The sequence below is a fragment of the Pan paniscus genome, chromosome 19, assembly GCF_029289425.2.
Source record: "Pan paniscus chromosome 19, NHGRI_mPanPan1-v2.0_pri, whole genome shotgun sequence".
Taxonomy (NCBI): Eukaryota; Metazoa; Chordata; class Mammalia; order Primates; family Hominidae; genus Pan; species Pan paniscus.
This window is the reverse complement of record NC_073268.2, coordinates 90,821,084-90,844,100: the sequence shown is the minus strand read 5'-3', so window position 1 is coordinate 90,844,100 and position 23,017 is coordinate 90,821,084. Positions and strand designations below refer to the sequence as shown.

Genomic DNA, 23,017 nt, shown 5'->3' with positions numbered 1-23,017 from the left:
GGGCGGGACACTCCTAACATGATGAGGTTTTTAAAAGGGACTTTGATCCTTTGAACTAGGAGTATAGACAGGGGTAGGGGGAGATCAGGGAATTTCATTCCCATCCTATCGGACAGAGGAGGGAAAAGGCCATCCTAGGCCCTCCCAGGGAACCTGATGGGAGACAGAGCGAGGAATGCCCACTTTCTAGGGCAGGCTCTAGAGAAGCCTTTCTTCCCCACGGCAGGAAGAAAATGGGGACTGTGAGGAAAGGCAGGGCTCTTCTAGAGGGTTTGGCAGCTCTGAAGAGCATGATAACCTCTCTTCCCGGCTCTCCTCGGCCGAGTTAACAGATCCAAGGACCAAAACTCCTCTGGGCACTACAGGCGTGGCTTACTGGCTCTCATGTTTTAGTTTTTGAGATCTCTCTACAAAAACAGCTCTTTTAGTATTTATGCTGGATGTCAGGGAGGAGGGAGGGGATGGGTGCACGGCATTATTCTCCCCGACGGCTGTGCCTGGAGAGGCTGGGTCTGGGTTAGCCTGGGTCACAGTATACCACTATCTTATACCAGTGAGAAGGCTGGGGCATGTCTTGCTTGGCCACATAACTGCTGGGGGCTGGGCTACCACTGTTGGGGCCAGGCTAGGGGTCAACTTGATCCTCACAGGTCCTAAGAACAAGAGAGCGTGAGAGGAACAGGTGGGCTGTGTCGCAAGTGACAGAGGATGGGGGACCCTCTGAGCCATCAATCTAGCCCCTCAGCTCCCTTGGGAAAAAACACCCACACCTCCAACCACCTGATTCTGCCAGGAATTGAACTGCTCGGAACATTCATTGGTGGCAATGTGTGTGCCCATGGGCCTCGGAACCCAAGAGGCCGCTTGTGTCTCCAGTAACCAGCTGGCATCTGATGGCTTTTGGTGCCCAGAGTCTTGCTGTCAATCCCCCGCCCTGCCCTGGGAACAGGAGGAGGCAGTGCCATCGCCCTCTGTTGCCCGGAGCTTGTGTGTCACTCAAGGAGAGGTGCCAGGTGATCACTTGAGATGCTCTCGGCATCTTCCCTTCCTCGGTCCATTCTCTCGGCGCAGGAAGAGCAATGGCAGTGGGAATGCTCCAGCAGGAGCTGGAGGAAGCAAGGGAGGGAAGGAAGTCAGGTGCCCAGAACACGGGTGCCCTGCAGAGAAGGCTGCACAGGCCCAGCTGGCTCCACCCCTTTTCTGCTGACGTCTGGCCTTGAAATAGACCGGGAACTGAGTAACCTTGGAGGCGGGACGGAGGGGAGATGGCATATCAAGCTGGCTGATTAATGAGCTCTGTTGAAGCGGGTTTGAGAAGTGACATCAGCAAGCCCCCAGCTTCCTCCCTAGTCGGGGGTCAGAGTGAGATGCCCTCTCCGGGAAGCTGGCACGCTGTGGGGTCTAGAGCCCCCAACCAGCAGCTTCAGAGGAAGCTACAGGGGAAGCCTAGAGCACCACCCGCTAGGGACATGGGAGGTACCCGTCAGCCGCAAGTGACAAAGCAGCCTCCAGCCAGTGGGCACGCACAGCCCCTCTTCTCTCTGGCAGTGCCTTAGGTGTGGACTCCAGGATGTGGCAGCACCTGTAGGTTGCCCAGCCCCTCTCCTTTCCCTGCAAGAGGCAGGCACGGGAAGCCCTTGACAGCTGCCTCCACCATGGTGCTGTGGGAAGCAGTTCCTGAAGGAAGACCAGAGTGGGCCTCTCCCCGGGAGACCTTTTACTACCTCGAGAGGTCTGCGCCAGCAGGATTTCTCAAAGGGAGGAGCACACAGAATTCTCCTCAGAACTGGTTGAAAATGCGGATTCCTGGGCCCTGTGGCCTTCGAATATACTGCATCAGGCCTGGCGCAGGACCCAAGCATCTACATTTTTATTAAGAGCCCGAAGGCATTCTTGTGCCAGTGGTCAGGCAACCAGATCTTGAGAAACACTTTCCTGATCCAGGGGAAGGGGACCAGCTGGGAAGTGTTCCCAGAGACTGTTCACCTGCCTCTCAGGTGAAGCACAGCCTCCCTGCAGTAGTGCGGGAGAAGGCGCCAGAACTGCTTGGACATCACAGACCGCAGGGGCCTCCCGGCCTCAGCCAGTGCCCAACACCCAATACCAGTCCCTGCATTCTCTTCCCATCAAGGTGTTCAGAAAATGTCTCAATCCATGGTTGAAGGAAGTTCTTGCCATTGCCAAACTACGCATGCCCTGCGGTGGCTCAAGACCCTTCTAGAGTCGCACTCACACGGGGTATCTGCTGCCACACCCCCAGTGCCTCCTTTTGTGCCTGAGGCTTATGAAAATGTTCCTTGGTCCACTGTCAGTGAATCCACAAGACATCCGGGCTTATGCTAATCCATCCGATATCATCATTAATGTGCACCCTAATCGTTCAGCTCTGTGTAAGGGCCGTCATAGCCGAGTCCCTTGCACCTCTCTGCTGGCTGTAAACCCTCTGGGGTTCTGTGGCTCCTCTCCTCAGGGCCAGGGTGCACTGCACAGCGCACACTCAGCTATTTCTTCTCTGCACACAGGTGCTGCTTTTGAGCCAGTGTGCAGGGCCAGCACCGCTGGCTGGGACACTGGCCACACGGAGGATCACAGCTATTACTTTTGAGTGAGTGCTTTATTTAATTAAACAATTACTGCTAGGGCCCTGGGGCGCTATTTAGAAAGACATCAGGCTCTGCTTATGATACACACCCTGTAACAGAGCAAGCATCATTCAGGGAATAGCACAGCCTCACAAAACTTGGCAGGGCCACCACAAATGCCACAGACTGATCTACAGGATAAAAGGAGCAGCCAGACACGGAGCAGAAGACAAACAGTTTGGCATATACAGTTTTCATTTTAGTTAGCACAAAATATTGAAGAACATTCCATGTTACTCTCAAACTACTGGGAGGTTGCTAGATTCCACAGACTATGGAGTTTTATTTTGTGAAATGAAGAAAAAAATAAAAAATAAAAAAGGTGGCAGGGAGAGATCTGAAATCAACAACTGGGATGTACTCTTAACAGATATAATAAAAACTATTTTTAGTTCTTTGCCCAGAAATGGGAGTTCTGGAAGCAGCGGGGTGCAGTGTGGGATGGACTGGGCTGTTGAGCTTTGGGAGTCTGCCTGGGGCTCAGCTTCTTGAGGGGAATGACTGGAAATGCATGTGCACGCACAGGTCAGTGGCCAGGATCAGCCCAGGTGGCTTGGGAAGTGAGGCACACCGGGTTTTTATCCCTGACTGCACCACTCATAAACAAGGAGGGCTTAAGCCTCGGGCTCAGGGTCTGACTGGGATCAGGATGAGACCTGCAAAGAAACGGTCCTGAAAAAGCTCAGCGCAGAAGGTCCCCAGCAGGGATGGATACTCCCCCACTGAGCCCTACCTGGAAGCTTCCCAATCAAATTGGCCTGTGCACAGGTGTGGGGCTCGGGTATATACTTATCAAGCTCCGCGGAGCTCTCCCAGCTCAGGGATGTGGATGGGGAGAGGGGAAGGGGAATCGCTGGTTACTGCTTTCAGCTGGGCTGCCTATGATGTCCACCCCAAGCCCTGCCTGCCTGTTTCTCCAGCAACATCAACCGGGCTTTGGGGTTCTGCACCTTTGCCTATGAATACACGGATATCTCCCTTTACACAAGAGAAGGGCTCCTGAAGTTCTTTTATAAATGCTTAATTTTCACAGAACAACATTTAAATACACTAGGGAAACTGAGTACTTAAGAGAAATCTGAAGCAAATCCTTCTGTAAAGTAAGGAATCACTTTGTAACAGGTAATTACCCTCCCAATTTATTTCATACCTTTGGATTTTCATATAATGGGGTTCCTAGGAGTTAAGAATGCTGGGTGTGTGTGGGTCAAGGTCATGGCAACAGATCATTTCCCATCTCCATTCACTTCCTGGGTGAATTGGTGAATGGGGGTGGGGTGAGGGATGAGCAACCAGGTAAGTTACACTGCCGTTTTCCCCACATGCCCGGGAGTAAACCTGGCTTGCTGCGGGTAGGTAGTCTTTGCAAGGCTATACTCATTATTTTACAGACAATGGAGATGGGGTAAAGAAATATGGTTTAGGCTAAGCACCCCAAATCCAAAATTCCAACATCTGAAATGCTCCAAAATCTGAAACTTTTTGAGCACTGACACGATCCTCAAAGGAAATGCTCACTGGAATATTTTGGATTTTTGAATTTAAGATGCTCTACTGTGAGTATAATGCAGATATTCTAAAAATCTGAAGAAAATCTGAAATCAGAAACGCTTCTGGTCCCAAATATTTTGGGGAAGGGATACCCAACCTGCACATTCTACCAGGGCCAGAGACACCCAACTGTCATGCTGTGAAGGGGGCTATGTCGGTCACCAGCTTAGAAGCAAGAACATAAGACCCTGTCACCCCTCAGGACCTTGACAGAGGCCCATGAGCAGCTTCCGAGCTGGGTAAGGGAGTGGTAGGGAGAAGAAGCCACTGCCTGCTGCTTTGTGACACTGAGTCCCCCAGTCTGGCACCTGTACTGAGACCATAGAGGTAGTGGCACGGGGGACTAGGCATCATCCTCTCAACTGGCGCATAGGTATTGGCCAAGGTGGGGACAGGTCATAGGTCGTGGGGCATGATGGATGGTGGGCATAATGCCAGTCAACCGAACCCACGTCCCTGAGAGTGACATTAAAAACAAAAACAGCAACCCTCTCCCTGAGCAGGAGGAGAAAGCATGGGCACTGGGGATGAGGGTGGAGGAGGCAGTCACAGGGTGACTCAGGGAGGCGTCACCCAGGTGTCCTCAGCAAGGTGAAGGGACAGGCTGGAGCAACTCGGGGAAGAAAGGAGGGACAGGGGCCGCGCTCAGACAGGAGCAGCAGTGGCGGAGGAATGGGTGGGGTGGGGGGGGTTCACGCTGTCCCTGGCTAGGAGCTAGAGAGACAAGCTGCAGTGTGGGAGTGAGTGACAGGCAACCTGAATTTCATTTAGGGAGGGCTGGGGTAGGGGGATGGAAAGCACACGGAAGGACAAGAAGCCATTCCTGGTCTAAGATATATAGACAGCTCCTCGGGAAAAAAAGCAAGCAAGCAAGAACAGCACAGGCCTGTCCCTGTATTATTGATTTCCTTGAAAAAGAAAGAGACAAGCTAATCCTTTGAGGTCACCATTTCAGCCTGAGCGCGGTCGCTGCCTGAAGTTAGAGTTCACCCAGGTTAGACTCCCAGCTCTGCTTGGGTGGCGGGTACGGGCACGCACATTTTTGGGGTGCGGGGAAGAAACACATTCTTCCTTGACGCCCAGCCTCACGGGATGACTGCAGAAGGCTCAGCATGTGTGGGACAAACAGGACCTGGCACACGCATCTCAGGGGCTCACAACCCCACACCAAAGCTGGCTGAAGACACCTCAAAGGCTCAGCATATGTGGGACAAACAAGACCCGGGACATGCATCTCAGGGGCTCACAACCCCACACCAAAGCTGGCTGAAGACACCTCGAAGCCTCACCGAGTCCAGCTCCTGGTGGTGGTGGGCACGGGTTAGAACTACCGCACGCAGCGCACCTGTGGTGCCACCAGGTGTGACGGGCATCTCTCCATAGGCGAGAGGGGAGGAAAAGGTGAAAGGCAAAACAAACCCAACCTTTCTAGAGTCTCCAGAACTGAATGAGGAGGAACTGACAAGAGGTGCGTTGGGAGGGAGAAGAAAAGGAAAGGAAAGAAGATGGGCTTCCCGGGTCACCCCAGTGAGCCCCTACATGGTCGCCATCCTATAAAGGAGGCACTTGGATGTCCCCGACCCTGGAAGCAACACCCTTCCCCCTCCAGGCGTCCTGGCGTCTCCTCCTGACTCGTCTTGGTTTGGTGTGAGGCTGAGTCCTAACTCACGTGAACTACATGAGAGGGTGGATGTTGCCCAAGAAGGGACACTCTTGACAGGCTGTCTGCTTTCTGGGCTGAGGGTCCTGCATTCCGTTTCTAGATGGGCCAACCCACTAGACTCCTCCACAGAGAGAGCTCGCTTATCCTGTCCACTTTCTTGCCAGGCCCTCCCCGGGCCACCTTTCCTGTTTGACTGCACTTCACTCCAATCCCGGGCTTGACGCTGCACAAACTCGGGGGCAGTGTTCACTGTGTTCTACTGGAGTTGTGCCCTGGGGCACCACTGATGTTGAAAGCAACAGGAGTGGTGCCTGGGAGGCAGGCGGCACAGTGTCCCCAGAGTCTCCAAGTCCAGTGAAGTCACTGCTGCTCCTCAAACTTGTTGCTTCACTAATTTTCCTTCCTCACTGGTCCTGAAGACCTCTAAGCCACCTCCTGCCCCAGCACTGGCAAGAATAAATATTCAAGTGAAGGCAGCGTTGACCCACTTATTAACAGATGCCACAGCCCCAGGGCACAGTGGCTGACGCTAGAAGAACAGAGACCATGGCAGGGGAAGGAAGTGTCCTTGGGAAGAGGCACTTAATTCTAACACTACTTGAGTGCCCAGGAAAAGCTGGCCTTGCTATCTAGGAGTGAGGGGCACCAGGGCAGACAGGGCATCAATGAAGTTGGTGACAATGATGGGCAGACGTGCAAAGGTGCTCACTCACCAGGGAACATGCTCAGCCGGGTCACCCCACCCGCCTGAAAATGTCAGGCTTCCAGGGCTAAGAAGAGGTGCTCCATGCCCCAACTTGCACATGGCAGTGGGGGCCACCCCCAAGGCAGGGCCTATGGAACTGAGTCTTGGGCAAGTGGAGCAAGCCTGTGTCACCAGGGCAGGACAGAGCTGAGAGGCCAAAGACCTGAGCTGTTGTCTGTCTGCTTCAGCTCCGGGATCCCAGGAAGCCCCCATCTCTCAGTCAGTTTTCCCTGCTGTGAAATGGGATGACGCTGTGTACTTTACTGTGTGGCTGGGAGTCAAAAGTCACTGGTATGTGCTACACCGATGCAAGGTAAACCGTGGGAGGGCGGAGCACTCACGGCACGCATGGCACTGCCAGGTGGGCACATCACTCCCTCTGCACCCTCACGAAAAGGATATTTTCTCCTTGAGTGGTACTATTTTAGGAGGAAAGCATTTGGTTTTGAAATGGGGACTGCACACCATTTTAAGTGTTGCAAATGGACAAAGGCCAGTGTTGCCATGTGAGAGGGAGGCCAAGATGGAATCCTGGCAAAGCGAGAAAAAACAGGGCTGTCGCAAACAGGGCTGGAAGGACCCTTGACCCTTCCGGTGTCAACCTGAGCCTGAATCTGAGACTGACCCGGCCCTCTAGGAAGAGAGGCCAGCAGACAGAAATCCCCCTGGCCCTCCACTTCTTCAAGGGGGTGTCCGGAGGGAGCTTGGGAAGACTCTCTCTGTCACAAGGGGTGGCAGGGCACTGGCCAGGCACTTGCAGGCTGTATCCCTCTCCTGAGTCACCTGTGCCCTGGAGATGGATCTCACAGCTCCTGTGTTCAAGGCAGGAGAGCAGGCCAGGGTGATCTTGTCCTGTCCCAGGGCAGCCCACGAAGGGCCCCCCGCTCAACAGGGCAGTTTGCGGCCGGGTCTCCAGCCAGGATAAGCTCCACTCTGCCATCTGCGTTCCCGGCTCTGTTCGGCCGGGGCCTGCCGGGCCACCTGCGACCCAGCAGCATCTGTCCACCTGTGAGCGGTGGATGCCGCTTGCTCTTCCTAATGGTGAGAGGCTTTCAGCACTTGGGAGTCCCCACTGTCCCCTCTGACACTGCTTCCCTCTGACTCTCTCTAGGAGGAGGGATGGGTCCAGACAGGGGACAGGAATATTGGCTGGGAGGTGAGGCAGGAATAAGGAAGTGCAACAAAGGCGCTGGGCAGTGCCCTTGATCCCAGGGGAGAGTGACACACGCCTGCATCCCAGACACTTGGGACAGTCTGAGTCCCAAACAGAACTGGTTCATACGCAATCCTATCACCTCACCAGGGGTCCCTGGCTCCTTCATGCTGTAGAGGAAGGAATGAAATGCCAACTTCTGACTGTGTTGCCTACCAAAGCCGGAGAAACTGCAGAAAGAATCCTGAGATGTTCCCTAGCCTGGAGGCAAGGTTACCCGTTTGAAAGAGCTGGAGCATCTCACACATTCCCATTTGATTTTTCAAAAGAGCAGGAGGGATGGGTGGGTGGGGGGCCTGAGAATCCAAGGTCAGCTGATAGCAGATCCTGATGATAATCTCCATGGGCCCTAATAACAGGGCTGAGGTCACCGCTGGCTCCAGCTGCAGTGGCCTGCTGGGACACCCCAGAGAGCCCACTGAAGCAGCAAGTGACTCAGGGGACCTCCGCCCCACAGCACCCTGCTCTGTGGCTCCTCCAGGGAAGGAGAGGGGGAAAGTGACTCATATCAGCCGCGCCGGGAAGCACAGGATATGGACAAGGGTCGTCAGGCACAAGGAGTGGGGTTGGAATTTTCCACTGGTGAAGGTCAAGGGCTTTGGGAGGCCACTGGGAGCAGCTGGTAGAAGCATCTCCCTTTTTGTAAGTAATCATGATGCTACACACAGGCCAGCCCTGGAGACAATTACCGTAGCAAGGATTCTCACTGTGTCTGTGCGTCTCAGGAGCATTCCTGGGAAGACACAGAAGAAATCGCTTCCAGACGACTTTCTGAAAGTTAGACCACAATATAAAAGTCTGTATCTCTGTCCCCCAGAACTACTGTTGCAGAATGGCAATGAAGAAGAGATTATTAGCAGGCCCTTTTAAAAATGCAGCCTGGGTAGGGGCACCATCTACCTGAGACAAACGAGATCTGTGTGCAGGGTAGGGAGGTGCTTTCAATTCTCCTCCGACCTGCTCGCTGCCTTGCTGAACACTTTGAGTGAAATCTGGCTGGCAGCAAAATCAGAAACAGCTGGTGGTGAGAGGCAGCGTGGCATCCCTAGAAGGGATGGACAATCTTCTGAAACAGAATGACCAGGGGGCAGCGGGGAAGGACAGCCCTCCTCCTCTGGGGCCCAAGGAGCCACTTGATAGAATCTAGCTCTCCTGACCTTTACAAAGACGCACAGGGATAAGACCTGCAGGCCAGACTTGGGAGGGGAAGATGCCGTCATCACTTGCAGAAGAGCTCAGGACTGAGGGAGGAAACCCACATCTTTGCCAACCCCCTTCCTCCAGTCACTCTGCCCCTTCCAACTCACCGAGGGAGGGGAAGGGGCTGCAGAGCAACGAAAGCACCAGGGTCTGGGGTCAAGGGAACAGCAGGCTACTGTTCTGCAGAACCTCACACCCTGGGAGCCACATGCAAAACTGTGAAGTGACTTCTGAGACAACGCCAAGGCCCATCTGCCTTGATTTCTCCAAACTGGGTAGAAGAGCCCACGCAAACCAAAAGCCTCTGAGCAAACAGAAGCCCCCAGCAGGGGACTGGGCTATGGGGGAAGGATACTGTCAATGGCCCAGAAAGAAAAGGCTCTCGTGGGCAGCCAGGGTCTCCACTCCTGTTCTGCAGCCTCTGCTTCCTGTTTTCGTGGCTTTTGCAGGCTCTGATGACAATTAGCTCTATGAGTTATAAGTGCAATATCTGGGAGATGAAGGCAGTAATTAATGCCCGTCTGCTTTCCTGAAGGGTTCCTTCTGTTCGGTCAGAGAGTTATTGAGATCCAGGGAGGGAGGCTTCCATCATGTGGAAGGTTTATAGGAATAAGTGAGGGAACCATTTAACAAGGCAAGAACAATGCTTCTAAATAATTTATCAGGCAAATGGCAGCAGCCAATATTCCCAGCGCTCAGTATCCGTTTTGCTGGTGGGCGGGGAGTGTGCCTGGCAGGGTCTTTAGATTCCAGCAGCCTCCCCAGCAAAGACCCACCAGACTGGCTCTGCTGTGGTTGCTCTGCCCTGAACATGCCACCATGTCTGTGCGAGCCGCTCAAATCCTGTCCTCCATCCCCTCCTTCTGCCCATCTACCTTGCTAGAGATCCAGATGGGCCCTTTCCCTTACTAATACCTCTGCTAATTTTGTCAATCATGGTTTGCTGAGTGCTAAGAGGCTAACGAGCCTCAGCTGTGCTGCTAGTGCCTGGGCTCACCCCTCCGGCTGCCATGCCAGTACCTTTTCCCGCCCCAAGGCTGGGGAAGGTGGAGAAGGGTGCCAGACAATTAACCCGCTACCAAATTCCCACCAGACCTGCAACGGAGGAATCAGGGATGCAGCCTACTAAACTGCTAGCCACAGATGAATGTGCAGGAGAAGACACACCGACCATTAGCTGACTGCTCCAGAGAGGAAAACCAACCTCTCCACGGCCCAGGCCACAGGGCTCCTACAGCACGGCTGCAGAGTGGGACTAGGAGGGCAAGAAAAGCCATTCAGTGGCCCCTTGGGGTTAAGAAATCCAGCCCCAAATAGCCTGCAGGTCCTGTGGAAACCTTTCCTCAGATAGGGATAATGAAGCCGGGAGGCCAGCTCCCTGAAAAGCCTGGCTCTCTCTTGGTCCCTGCCTCCCTGCTCCAAATCAGCCAAGTGGCCACGTGTCAAACTGTGTGTCACCTAGCACACCTAAATTTATGTCAGGGCTGAGGAGGACCAAGAGGAAGCAGAGAATATTAACAGATACTGCAACAGTTAAAGAAAAACATTTCTGAGTCCCGCCCCCAAAGTAGGCAAAGATAAATAACTGTCTCTGATTTTGTATCTTATTATCCAGGACCTGTCTGGCATATTATTCAGCTCCCTGCCCCCAACCAACGGCACAAAGCAATCAAGAACGAGCCTGGAGATTCATCGTCTTCTCTTGTCCACTGGCAGGATGAGAGGGAAGATAGGAAGAGAGCTGGGCTGACCCTTCCCTAATTGGAGAGGATGCTTACGGCCAGACCCAGCATCGAACCATATGCTCTTGGGCTGGCCAGGAGTAAGGTCAAAATATGGAAAGTTTCGGAAAAAATGAGACGTGTCACTCTTGGAGAACTCTGCTGAGGTTGGCCCTAGAATCTGAGCTAAGTTTACAACAGTCACGGTCCTGAATCTGGCTATGACCTGAGTGCCTACTCCAAACCACGCTTGACTTTGAGGCCTGCTGCCAGGAACCTTGGGGGCTAGACTCTTAGTGACACGATCCATTTCTGCCTGGGGCCAAGGCCCCAGTGCTTAGCCAGAGTGTGGAGAAGCGTAGACCCTCCTCTCTGGGGAAAGGATTCTACCTGGAAGTAAAGGCACTTCAAATGCCTTCAGCTGCGCAGGCTGGGCAGGGGCAGGCGGCACAGAGGCACAGACACTCACCAAGTAGATGCGGTAGGCGTCCACTCGGCGCAGGGGCCCCCAGCACCGGTCAGTGTCATTGTATTTGGTGTCTGCTTCCACACCGCAGGAGTCATTGCCAGTGGCGCTGCTGATAAAGAGAATGACAGCAGGCCCAGGCTCAGCGAGGCCGCCTGGCTGGGCTGGGGGAGACAGAAGCCACTCCCTGCACAGCTGCCTGAGCGCCAACAATCAGACTTTTCACAAACCACTTTGCGGGATGCATCTCTGAGGATGCACCCTCCTTGTTCCTGCAGCACCATTTCTCAATGACTCAGGAGCCCTTGGTGGGAACCTAGTGGGGCAGGGAAGGGGACAGTGACATGAGCTAAGGACAGACAGCATGGCTGGCTGTGGTCTGTGCAGAAAAGGGCCTGGGCATCTGCATTCCCTAGATGCAATGAACTCACTTGGCATGGTGCTTCTCCCCTGGACACTCTGTCCTGACTTGCTGAGGAAGCCCCTTTGGCTACCGCCAACCTGGGGGTCAGGAGGGTACTCACCAGGTCACCTGCATGAGGGAGAAGGGCACAGCAGCAGCATAGATGGCAAGGTCTCCATACAGGTAAACGATGATGCAGAAATAGAACAAGTTGACCCCCACTGAAAGGAACACAGCCATCAGTCAGGGAGCCACAAAGAGATGTCTGCATGTTTTTTTTTTTTCTTCTTCTTTTTGACTAAATCTCTACCTCTCCCATAGCTTTCAGTTCTCTGAGCTGTTTACTTTCTACAAAAAGTGGGAAAATGACCCCAAAGTCCTATTTCTTTTTCTGGCTGGCTACACTGTGATGCTGACAAGAGACAGATCGGCTCATGACTTTCACCTGAGAGGACTCAACGAGGCTGGGAGGATCAGAGAGATTTTGAAGCCAGACAGGTGCACGGTGAGTGTGAGGCTTGGCATGGCTGGGGAGGGAGGAGGGAGGAGAGATGCCCCGAGTCAGGAGCCTGAACCCCAGGTGCGTCTGGGCTGGGGCCCCCTCTGGTGTCAGCCAACACCGGGCTCTAAGACAAGAGATTGCTACTAAAGAGTTGAAGCAAAGAGAAGTTGATGGAAAATAGCCCAGCTCTCTGAAGCTGGGATCCAAAGGGTAAAAAGCCCTGGATTTCCAAAGGCCAACTGTCTCATTCTGAATCTGACTGATCCCAAGCACACGGTGGCCTGGTGTGCTGGGGAGATGGTGCTCAAGACAGGCCCCCTTTCCTTCTTACGGGAAGCACTCCCAAGGGACAACGCTGACTCTGGATGGTGTGTGATACTGACACTTCCGCTGCAGAGGCGACATTTGTCCCCTCTCACTCCAGCAGGAGGCTGAACGAGAAGTTGGGAACACAGGGCTCTAGTCCTAATCCCATCAGACTTGTTTCAGGACCCCGGTAAGTCCATGAACGTCTCCAAACCCGTGAGGGTGAGAAGAATTCCACCTGGGCCATCTTCCATAAATGATTCCAGCTAGAAAGGCCAGGTGCAAGGGCTCTGAAAAGAGTGGCAGGGCCCTATGACCTAAGGGTTACTGCTCAGACAACCAGTCTCCACCCTTGCTCAGACTGAGGCTCACGTTTTTGATGTCACTGGTCTCAAGCTGCTGGCTTCTCTGAGAACATAAAGAAAAATGAAGTGACAGTTCCCTTTTAATCCTGGTGGCTCAGAAGAGCCTGCAGGGTACCCAACGGAAAGCCTAGGACATGTTACTCCTGGGCCATGTGAGGTCAGCTCTGTTCCTAGGAGCCTGGGGGGGAAAAGACTAAGAAAACGTGATCCTCAAGGGGACCCAAGAGGCCTCGGCACCCACTTTTTGAATATGGCATGTCCTTCCCTGACATGTCAGAGATAGCCTGACGTCCAAGCTTAGTGGCCTCTGGGGTTGGCCTGTCACTCAGGCCCAGGCTCCAGGTACAGCCTGCACTCCAGCTTGTTTTCTGCTCTGAGGGGACGCATTGTCCCCCGCCCCACTCCCAGCCTTTCCTCCACCTGCCAATGGACTCTGGCATCAGCTCTGTTTATAAACTGCCATTGGCCCTCCCTGGTCAATAAACTTCATTACTAGACACAAAATAAGGGATCAATGAACTTCCTGAGAAGACATCAATGGCTAGGCCTGCATTTCTGATTATAAGAAATGAGCTGGGACCCTAAGGGAGCCTCCTATAGAGGAGGCAGCCCCACCAAGGGTGAAGATGACAATCTGGCAGTCTGTGAATCAGGAATGGAGCACAGCGGAGGTTTTCAGCTGGGGTGATTTTGCCTCCCAGACCCTGCTGGGAACATGTGACAATGTCTGAGGACAGTTTTGACTGTCATAAGTAGGAGGTGCTACTGGCAACTAGCAGGCAGAGGCTAGGGATGCTGCTCAGCACCCTACCACACACAGAACAGGCCCACAAGGAGGAATTCCCCAGCCCAAACATCAACAGGACTGAGCTTGAGAAACTCCAGGGTAGAGGAGTCTCCCTTTAAGTGTGAGGCTGGTCTCAGACAATGTCTTTATTTTCCATTAGATTTGGGCAAATTAAGAGTCTAGTCTGTAGTGGGAGGCAAAAAAGGCAAAACTGCTGTTTGCTAGAATTCTTAAAGAAATCAGGGCAGACTGCACAACGTGAAAATGAGAAAGGAAGTTTAAAAGCATGCGTCTTCCTTCCAATGTGCACTTTATTTTAAAGCTTGCATTTGGAAGGGGACTTTGCGTTGCTGCCAGGAGGAAACGCTTATGCTTGCTCAGGCTGGTGAGACGGGAGGGATGGAAATGGAACAAAGGAGAAGCACAGATGCGGGCTGAACCTGACCAGTTGGTTTTGCTCAATTCTGAAATCCCTCTGTGAGGCCGGTCCAGCAGGGAGGGTGAACCAGGCCCTAGGGCGGCCTTTGGCTGATAATCACATCGCCCTGCCTAAATGCTTAACGTCCTAAAAAGCAGTCAAAGAGATTCTAGTTCCTACAGTCCCCCCGGCTCTAAGTTAAGTGCAGCCACATTTAAGACTAGAAAGAACTGGTAGGGCAGCCCACTGGACAAATGGGGCTTTGACAAAGGGGCAGAAAATCTTCGAAGACAGTTGCAAGGGGAAGGATGAACTGAGAATGTGACTGACTCTCAATGAAATGGAAATAAACAGGTCTGGGCATTAAAAACTAAACTCTTTTTTCTGGTTTTCTTTTTTTTTTGAGACAAGGTCCTACTCTGCAGCCCAGACTGGAGTGCAGTGGTGTGATCTCGGCTCACTGCAACCTCCGCCTCCCGGGTTCAAGTGATTCTTGTGCTTCAGCCTCTGGAGTAGCTGGGACCACAGGTGTGTACCACCGCGCCCAGCTAATTTTCATATTTTTACTTGAGATGGGGTTTCACCATGTTGGCCAGGCTCGTCTCCAACTCCTGGTCTCAAGTGATCCGCCTGCCTCGGCCTCCCAAAGTGCTGGGATTATAGGCATAAGCCACCATGCCTGGCCACTAAATTCTTTTTTTTTTTTTTGAGACGGAGTCTCGCTCTGTAGCCCAGGCTGGAGTGCAGTGGCGCGATCTTGGCTCACTGCAAGCTCCGCCTCCAGGATTCATGCCATTCTCCTGCCTCAGCCTCCCGAGTAGCTGGGACTACAGGCGCCTGCCACCACGCCTGGCTAATTTTTTGTATTTTTAGTAGAGACGGGGTTTCACCGTGTTAGCCAGGATGGTCTCGGTCTCCTCACCTCGTGAGCCGCCCGCCTCGGCCTCCCAAAGTGCTGGGATTACAGGAGTTGGCCACCGTGCCCGGCCCACTAAACTCTTAAATAGTTCATCTTCCAAAAGAACCAGATTTGCCATGGAGATATAAGATGTCGCTGGAACACCCAACAACTCAACCCCAGAGTTGGGTGGCTCCCTTATGGTTGCAGCCAGATCCCAGGAAGGAGCAGGTTCACCAGCACACTTCAGGGCTCTGGTCTCACTCAGCAAGCCTGGGTGTGGGCTCCTAGCGCCCTCTGCCGGCCACTGGGAAGCCACGCCCAGGCGTGCGCGCAGCAGATTCTATCGCTGTCAGAAGGTGTTATTCTAGACAGACTCAGCCAGAAGAGGGCAAGGTCAGAGGCAATCAAGCAGGAGGTGCAAAACCATCAACCGGCCTCCATCAACTTCCTTTGCAAGAAAAGGAAAAAGCTTATTTTGTAGCTGCCTCAGGTTCCTGACCTCCACTGGAGTAGCTGCCTGGGGTTCCTGACCCTCACTGGAGTAGCTGCCTGGGGTTCCTGACCTCCGCTGGAGTAGTTGCCTGGGGTTCCTGACCTCCACTGGAGTAGCTGCCTGGGGTTCCTGACCCTCACTGGAATAGCTGCCTGGGGTTCCTGACCTCCGCTGGAGTAGCTGCCTGGGGTTCCTGACCCTCACTGGAGTAGCTGCCTGGGGTTCCTGACTTCCGCTAGAGAAGCGGCCTCTTTGTTTTTAATGCCCGCAGACAGGGAGGAATCCAGGAAAACAGGTCAGCAAGGTGGCTTCTCAGGTGCTGAGGGAGCAGCTCTACCACCTGCTCTGCCCCATGGTCTGGCTGTCAGGGTGAAGCCCTCATTACAAGGGTGCAGGCCTGCAGGGAAGCACCAGCTCCCCATTTCCCCACACCCCACCCCCAAAAGAACTTCTACCTTTATTGAAGAACATGGAGGCCATTTGTCCCATTTCTACCCGGTCTGTGATTTCAAACGGGTTGGGAGATCCACGTCTCTCTGCAGAGCCAAAAGAACAAGGAAGAGGAAGTGGTTCTTCACGTGGAGAGCTTCAGAGGGTGGTGAGGACCTCACTGAATTATCTAAACCATGAAATCCCCAAGTGTCCAAACTCGAGAAAACTTTTCCTAACGTTTCCTGCTTGACATGGTTTAACACAGTCTTTTTTTTTTTTTTTTTTTAAAGGGAATTCAGAGATGCTCCTGCTGGGGTGAAAGGGAGAGCAGGCGTCAGAGCCTAACCCAGCCGACCAGGGAGGAGACAGCAAGGCAGGGGCATGTATGAACATGAGGGCACAAGGCAGGAGGAAGAAGAGACGCCACAGAACGACATTTACTTGAGCTTCCAGGGTGCACCAGGCAAGGAACCAGGCATTTAATCATCTCAGTAATAGGAAGGGGTATGGGGGGAAACTGAGGTGCAGAGGTCAAGGAACTTACCAAGCTGCAAATCTGAGTAGTGGCCAAGCCAGCAGGGGCCAGGCCTGTGCCCAGGACTGAAACCCTGTGCTCTTTTGAGTCTACCACAGGGCCTGCCTCAGAACCCAGGGGCAGGAAATGCCAGAATCTGCGGGGAGCCTCTCCAGGGCCCTCTCCATGAAGAAAGGGAACCCTGTGGCCCGGAGGGAAGTGCGGGCCCGCGAGAACCCCAAGACTTACGCACAGACAGGATGGGCCGCTTCTCTGCCCGCTCGTAGTTGTCCCGGATGAGAACATCGCTGTCTGAGGCTGTGGAGGAGTCGTCATCTTCCTCCTCCTGGGAGCCAGTAGGATGGACGAGGAGGAGGGAGGAAAACAAGGGAAAACAAAGGAGCACATCAAAAAAGTACAGAATGTTAGCCAGGTGTGGTGTCATGTGCCTGTAGTCCTAGCTACCTGGGAGGCTGAGATGGGAGGATCACCTGAGCCCAAGAGATCGAGGCTGCAGTGAGCCGTGATTGCAACACTGCACTCCAGCCTGGGTGACAGAGCGAAGACCCTGTCTCAAAAAACAAAAAAAAAAAAGAAAGAGAGAAAGGAAAAAGAAGAGCATGGAACTCTACAGAAAAGCCCTGGGACAATGGCGAACCTGCTTCCTTTTTTTTTTTTTTTTTTTTTGAGACGAAGTTTTGCTCTTGTTGCCTGGGCTGGAGTGCAATGGTGTGATCTCAACTCACTGCAACCTCTGCCTCCCAGGTTCAAGTGATTCTCCTGCCTCAGCCTCCCGAGTAGCTGAGATTACAGGCACTTGCCACCACGGCCGGCTAATTTTGTATTTTTAGTAGAGATGGGGTTTCACCATGTTAGTCAGGCTGGTCTTGAACTCCTGACCTCAGGTAATCCACCCACCTCGGCCTCCCAAAGTGCTGGGATTGCAGGCATGAGCCACTGTGCCCGGCCTCTTTTTTTTTTTTTTTTGAAATGCTTGCCACTTCATGTTATCTCAGTCTGTTGCCCAGGCTGGAGTGCAGTGGCACAATCTCAGCTCACTGCAACCTTCACCTGCCCGATTCACGCAATTCTTGTGCCTCAGCCTCCTGAGTAGCTGGGATTACAGGCACACATCATCATGCCAGGCTAATTTTTGCATTTTTAGTAGAGATGAGGTTTCACCATGTTGGCCAGGCTGATCTTGAACTCCTGACTTCAAGTGATCTGCCCGCCTTGGCCTCCCAAAGTGCTGGGATTACAGGTGTGAGCACCCCCACCGGCCCCTGTGTTCTTTCTTTCTGCAGGGTATCTGTATCTTTAGGAAGCTCTCAGCACAGCTATGCTGCCCCATTAGAGGTGGCAGAGACGCACTCAGGAAGAAGCGACAACACAGTTCCTGGGTACAAAGATTTCAAACAGCTGAGCTGGGTGCGGGTGTGGGTAGGAGGGCCTGAGGCTGAGACGGGAAAGCGGCAGAGGCTCCATTTGTGCTTTAAGCTTTAGGTGGCTATTAAGCTTCAGCTCTGGGACTGGGGTCCAGGAGCAGTGCCGTGGACAGAGCCCGCCATGCACTGAGAGGAAAAGAATGGGCTGCTGAGACCGCCTGCTGGGTACCTGACGGGACAGAGGCATGGCCCGGAGACGAGGGCAACACACACACCTTGAGGTTCTCCATCCTCTTCCAGCGGAGCTGCGCGTTGGCTGCAGCCATGGCCTCTATCACAAAGGTGGTGGTCACAAAGCTGAGGGGGCCGAGTGCCCAGCGCCAAAGGCGGACAGGTTGGAGGAGACAGAGAGAGAAGGAAAACACCATTGTAAGAACCGACCAGACCCACCAGCCCAGACCATTCTCTTTTCTGAGAGCTGTTCCCTAGAGATGGGCTTTCCTTGGTAAAAAGGTGTGCATGCTTTGATGTTGCTGTCTATAGTGAGAACGTATTTCCGGTGCATGAGAGAGAGAGGCGTGAACTAAGTAATGGGAGGGAAAATAACCAAAGGAGAGAGGGAGCTGGGGGCAGACGTGATACTGAGACAAGCCGCGCTCACACCCAGGAGGGGCTGTTGGGGGCAGACATCAGAGGACGCTCTCAGTGAGGGGAGGCTGGTTCACAAAGGGCCCCCCAGCCTCTGGAAGGAGAGCAGGCAGCTTTCATGTCAACTTTGCAAGGACACAGGCGAGTGGTCACCTCCCAATTACATACACTCACGGAAGGAGCGCAGGCATGGATAATTGGAAATGGGTACTTGGCTCCGGAATCCATCCCTTTTTTCTTTGGCAGTACTTTTTACTTTCCAAATAATCTGGCTAATATTAAAATAAGTTTGCACTTCTACGGACCAATTCAAAAGGGAGATTGGGAGGTGGCATTAGACGCTTGCCAAGAAGTCAGACTAGATTGGAAAAATCATCTTTTCTTTTCCTCTTAAAGAAACTTGAGGCCAGGCGCGGTGGCTCATGCCTGTAAACCCAGCACTTTGGGAGGTTGAGGTGGGTGGATCACAAGGTCAGGAGTTCAAGACCAGCCTGGCCAAAATGGTGAAACTTCGTCTGTACTAAAAATACAAAAAAATTAGCTGGGCATGGTGGCACATGCCTGTAATCCCAGCTACTTGGGAGGCTGAGGCAGGAGAATTGCTTGAATCCGGGAGGCAGAAGTTGCAGTGAGCCGAGATCGTGCCACTGCACTCCAGCCTGGGTGACAGAGCGAGATTCTGTCTCAAAAAAAAAAGGATACTTGAGAGACCTAGATGACAGCTGGAATGCATGAATGCTTTTGTTAACGGAGGATACAGAAGTGGGCTGCCTTCCTGCTAATAAAACCTGAGGTATGAATCCATCTCTGCCGTGGAACAGCATGGGACGAACATTCATCTCCTGCTTTCTTGAGGCCAGGACAACTCTGCCACCAGACTCACCCCTGCCTCTCCCTGAGTGTTGACAAGGGCTGGGGGGCTGACTGCTCGCCCTGACGTTAGGTGGCAGGAGGCAGAGGGGTCACTTGGCCCCACACCAGTTAAACCCACACTCACTCCCACTCTGGGGGAGCAGCCAGCTCTGAAACCCCCATTCCAATCGCCTCAGCACCTCCTAGAAAGGTTTCTCATTATCTTGCCTAAGTGACCATTTTAAGGGCTTTGGATTTACCCTTCTTTTTGGATGTGAAATTAAAATCAATCTTAATTAAGGCATAAAGAGACTTTTCATGGTTGCGCAAGGCCAACTCATTGATCACGTTCAAACACAAATGGGTTGAGCAAGGAGCGGGGTGTGGTACCCCCTGCCTGGGAGCCCAGAATGATCACTTCCCATTAGATGGCTGCCTGTGCTGAAGGTCCTTTAAAGGGGACAGCAGAGTCATGTAAGGACAAGGACTTCTAGAGCTCTTGGCTGCCAGGGCTCACAGTAGATAATGAATCAATAGTGCCCCAAGATTCACCCTCAAAACTCCCCAAAAGAAATGCATGAAGAAACTGAAAACCATGGGCATTTTCCTATCCCATTCAGCTTCCTGTACGTCTTAGTTTGCTCCAACTACTAAGCTCCGTCTCATCCTTCCACCCGCACCCACTCCCTCCCCCTTCAGATCCTCGCTTAGATGCAGCCCTCCCTAACCCTGCTTCACCCGGCATCCTAGTCCCCTCGCCCTGTTATGCCTTCCTCTTTCCACAGCACTCACTGCCTTCCAGCTCACTCTTCAATTTACCCATTTATTATCTTCACTGCTCGCTGTCACTTTTCCCCACAACATAAAGTCAAGTCTGCACAGGCAGGGATCTTTGTGGTGAGGCCCCCTCAGTACCCAGAAGGGTGCTTGGTGCACAGATGGGCAGGGTTACCTCTCAGGGGAGGTGTTTCCAGGTGCTCCTTCCCATCTCTTTTTTGCAGCTTGTGGATTCCTACCTGGTTGAGAGAATGGAAATGCCTAGTCCTAAACCCCTTCCTGGCCTGGGGCACTTGCTGACAACTTCAGACTAGTCCCTACGTGTGTGGGAATCCCCGAGAAGAGCCTCAGGTGGAACCCACCCTCCCTGAAGCACCGGCTGGCGAGGCCCACACACCTGGCTCAAGGAGTAGGCGTCCCTGAAGACCTGGGGAGGTACACAGCAGGCGAGTGCCACACGTGATCGTGCACCCAGGCGTGTGTTTATCACCTACTTCGTGAATTACCTTAAGTAAATTCTAAATTCCAAACTGATTTCCCATGTCACCTTAAATGTTTGTTAGATCTTTTTTCTGTGGCTGGGTGGTATTTTCTCAGACAGCAAAACTTGATGGTAATGTTAATAAAGCATACATTTAATAGCAGGGAGGTAAACCTGCCAGGGAAGAAATAGGCCAGCATCACGTGAAACATTCCAAAGCCTAGTGGATGTCCAGGTTTTTATCTGATCAGGGCTGTGCAACCGCTCCACAAAGACAAGCCACCAGGAGGCCTCTGTGACCACTTTCCCCTCTCTGAATACCCTGGCAAGGACTCACTGAGCTCGATACGGGGTAGACAGGTGTCTTCCCACCCCCTCAGTGCCCTCATGTTCGGGCTTCCTGGGCTGACTCCCTCCTGCTCCACTCCTGGCCCCTGTGGGGAAGTCCCCGCTGCCTCTCACCTCATGAAGCCCAGGAACACCAGCAGGACGAGGCTGACAAGCCACCCGGCAGTGGCGAATGCCTTGGGCATGGTGAGTGCGCCCGTGCCCACGATGAGGTTAAACATGTACACCAGCCCAACCTGGAACCGACAGAGGCAACATTCAAGCCCGGAACTTAATCAACTTCTCCCCTTAACAGCTCCCAAGGAACGACCCTGGTGATGGCACCACTGTGGAGGCCAGAAGGCCACACTGTAGACAGGGAAGGAGGCAGGACAGGAGAATTACACCTGGGGCCTAAGGAGCCAGGCTTGCAACCACAGAGCCTGTTAACCAAACATGAACACATGGATGACTCAAGCCCTGGGGTTCAGTTTCAGTCTCTGCTCCTGCTGTCATCACTGCCGTCCCCTCCTAAAGCTGCATCGCAGATGCTAGCGCTCTACTCAACCAGGCTGTAGGCTTCCCGGGGACAGAGCATCATAGGCGGGGTACCTGGCACAAAGGTGAGCGCATAATGCTGACCTCAAAGAAACACCCACTTTTCCAAGACCACTGAGCATGTGACTCAAGGTCCTCGCCATTGTCCTTTGGGACACAGATATTCATGCTTCTCTTTCTCCACCCCTCTCCCCATACCAACTTCAGGGTTTTTTAAAAAAAATTGAGGCATAATTCACATACCATAAAATCCACCCATTTAAAGTACACACATCAGTGGGCTTTAGTAATATTCACAAGGTTGTGTGACCAGTGCCACCAGCTAATTCCATTTTATCACCCCCAAAAAGCCCATTTCCATTAGCGGCCACTCCCCATTCTTCCCTCCCCGCTTGCCCACCCAACTTCAGGGTTATTTCTCAGGTCACTGACTTCAGGTTTTAAACAACCCACAGTTTACAATGATTCCCTTTCTAAGATCTCAACCATGAATTTCCTGTCTGACCTGAGCTCCTCCCCTTCTGTGATGCTCTCCAGTCCCCCAGCCTCCTCCCCTGCCAATCCTCCCTCCCAGAAGCCCACCCCTATTTTGGCATCATCTGCTTCCTTTCTTGGTGCAATCGGCAGGCTCCACCAAGCACACGCCTCCTTTCCTGGTGTATTTCTCTTAAGTATCAACCTTTCTGCAGACCTCAAGTCCAGCTGCCTGCTAGTCACCTACACCTAGACATCCATCCCATCAGTGGCCCCATCCTCCTTCCTTCCCCTCCAGATCACAGTTCTAGTGATTTTATTTCTGGAGCTTCTTTTGTGGCTAACTCTGGCTCCTATCCTTATTTACAATTCAAATGAGTCTTTCCGGCCTGGACTGGTGCAGTAGACTCCTAACTGGTCTTCCTGTACTCTGCTAAATTGGGTGACATACCGTATGCTTTACCACCTGTTTCTGATCATTAAAAAAGACAAACACCTCATCTCTGGGAATGCTTACCCATTTCTCATTTTCACTCCTGTTCTTAGAAAGATGCACTTTTCTCTATTTTAAAGCTTTTCTGAGATAGCCACATGCTGAATTTGTGATAGAAACACAAAAATTGGTGCCCATTCTCCCAGACTCCGTCAATTTTTTTTTTTTTTTTTTAAAGCATGAAGAGGACGGATGCAGTGGCTCATGCCTGTAATCCTGGCACTTTGGGAGGCTGAGGTGGGTGGAACACGAGGTCAGGAGTTTGAGACCAGCCTGTCCAACATGGTGAAACCCTGTCTCTACTAAAAATGCAAAAATTAGCTGGGGGTGGCGTGTGCCTGTAATCCCAGCTACTCAGGAGGCTGAGGCAGGGGGATAGCTTGAACCTGGGAGGTGGAGGTTGCAGTGAGCCAAGATTGTGCCACTGCACTCCAGGCTGGGCAACAGAGCGAGACTCCGTCTCAAAAAAAAAAAAAAAAAAAAAGAAAAAGCATGAAGAAATAGAGATTGCCAACTCCCGCCTTGGAGCTATTGGCTGGGAGAAGGAGGGGCTGGGCAGTGGTTAGAGAAGACAGGCTTCCCAGCAGGTGCTAACTGGATATTTGAGAGCAGGACAAAAGGGAGGCCTCCCTGTGGAGAGGAAAGCACTCTGCCTGCAGTACCTGAATACCGGACACAGGACCAAAGCCGTCTTGTGCCA

General features: G+C 52.8%; 1 protein-coding gene across 5 annotated transcripts in view; it reads right to left on the bottom strand.

Moving 5' to 3' along the window:
* The window catches only part of TMEM104 (transmembrane protein 104), a 63,060-nt gene that overhangs the window by 32,933 nt on the left and 7,110 nt on the right, over positions 1 to 23,017 (bottom strand). For 2 of the 5 annotated variants that reach the window (XM_024926209.4, XM_003813321.6), the window contains exons 3-8: positions 20,928 to 21,049; positions 17,983 to 18,064; positions 16,572 to 16,668; positions 15,832 to 15,912; positions 11,726 to 11,825; positions 11,205 to 11,313 (exon numbers count right to left, since the gene is read on the bottom strand). In XM_024926209.4, coding sequence (XP_024781977.1) covers positions 11,205 to 11,313; positions 11,726 to 11,825; positions 15,832 to 15,912; positions 16,572 to 16,668; positions 17,983 to 18,064; positions 20,928 to 21,049 — 591 coding nt within the window. Of the gene's footprint in view, positions 1 to 11,204; positions 11,314 to 11,725; positions 11,826 to 15,831; positions 15,913 to 16,571; positions 16,669 to 17,982; positions 18,065 to 20,159; positions 20,224 to 20,927; positions 21,050 to 23,017 lie in introns of those variants that run through there. The other 3 variants (XM_024926207.5, XM_063599374.1, XM_063599375.1) reach the window with 3 other exon arrangements.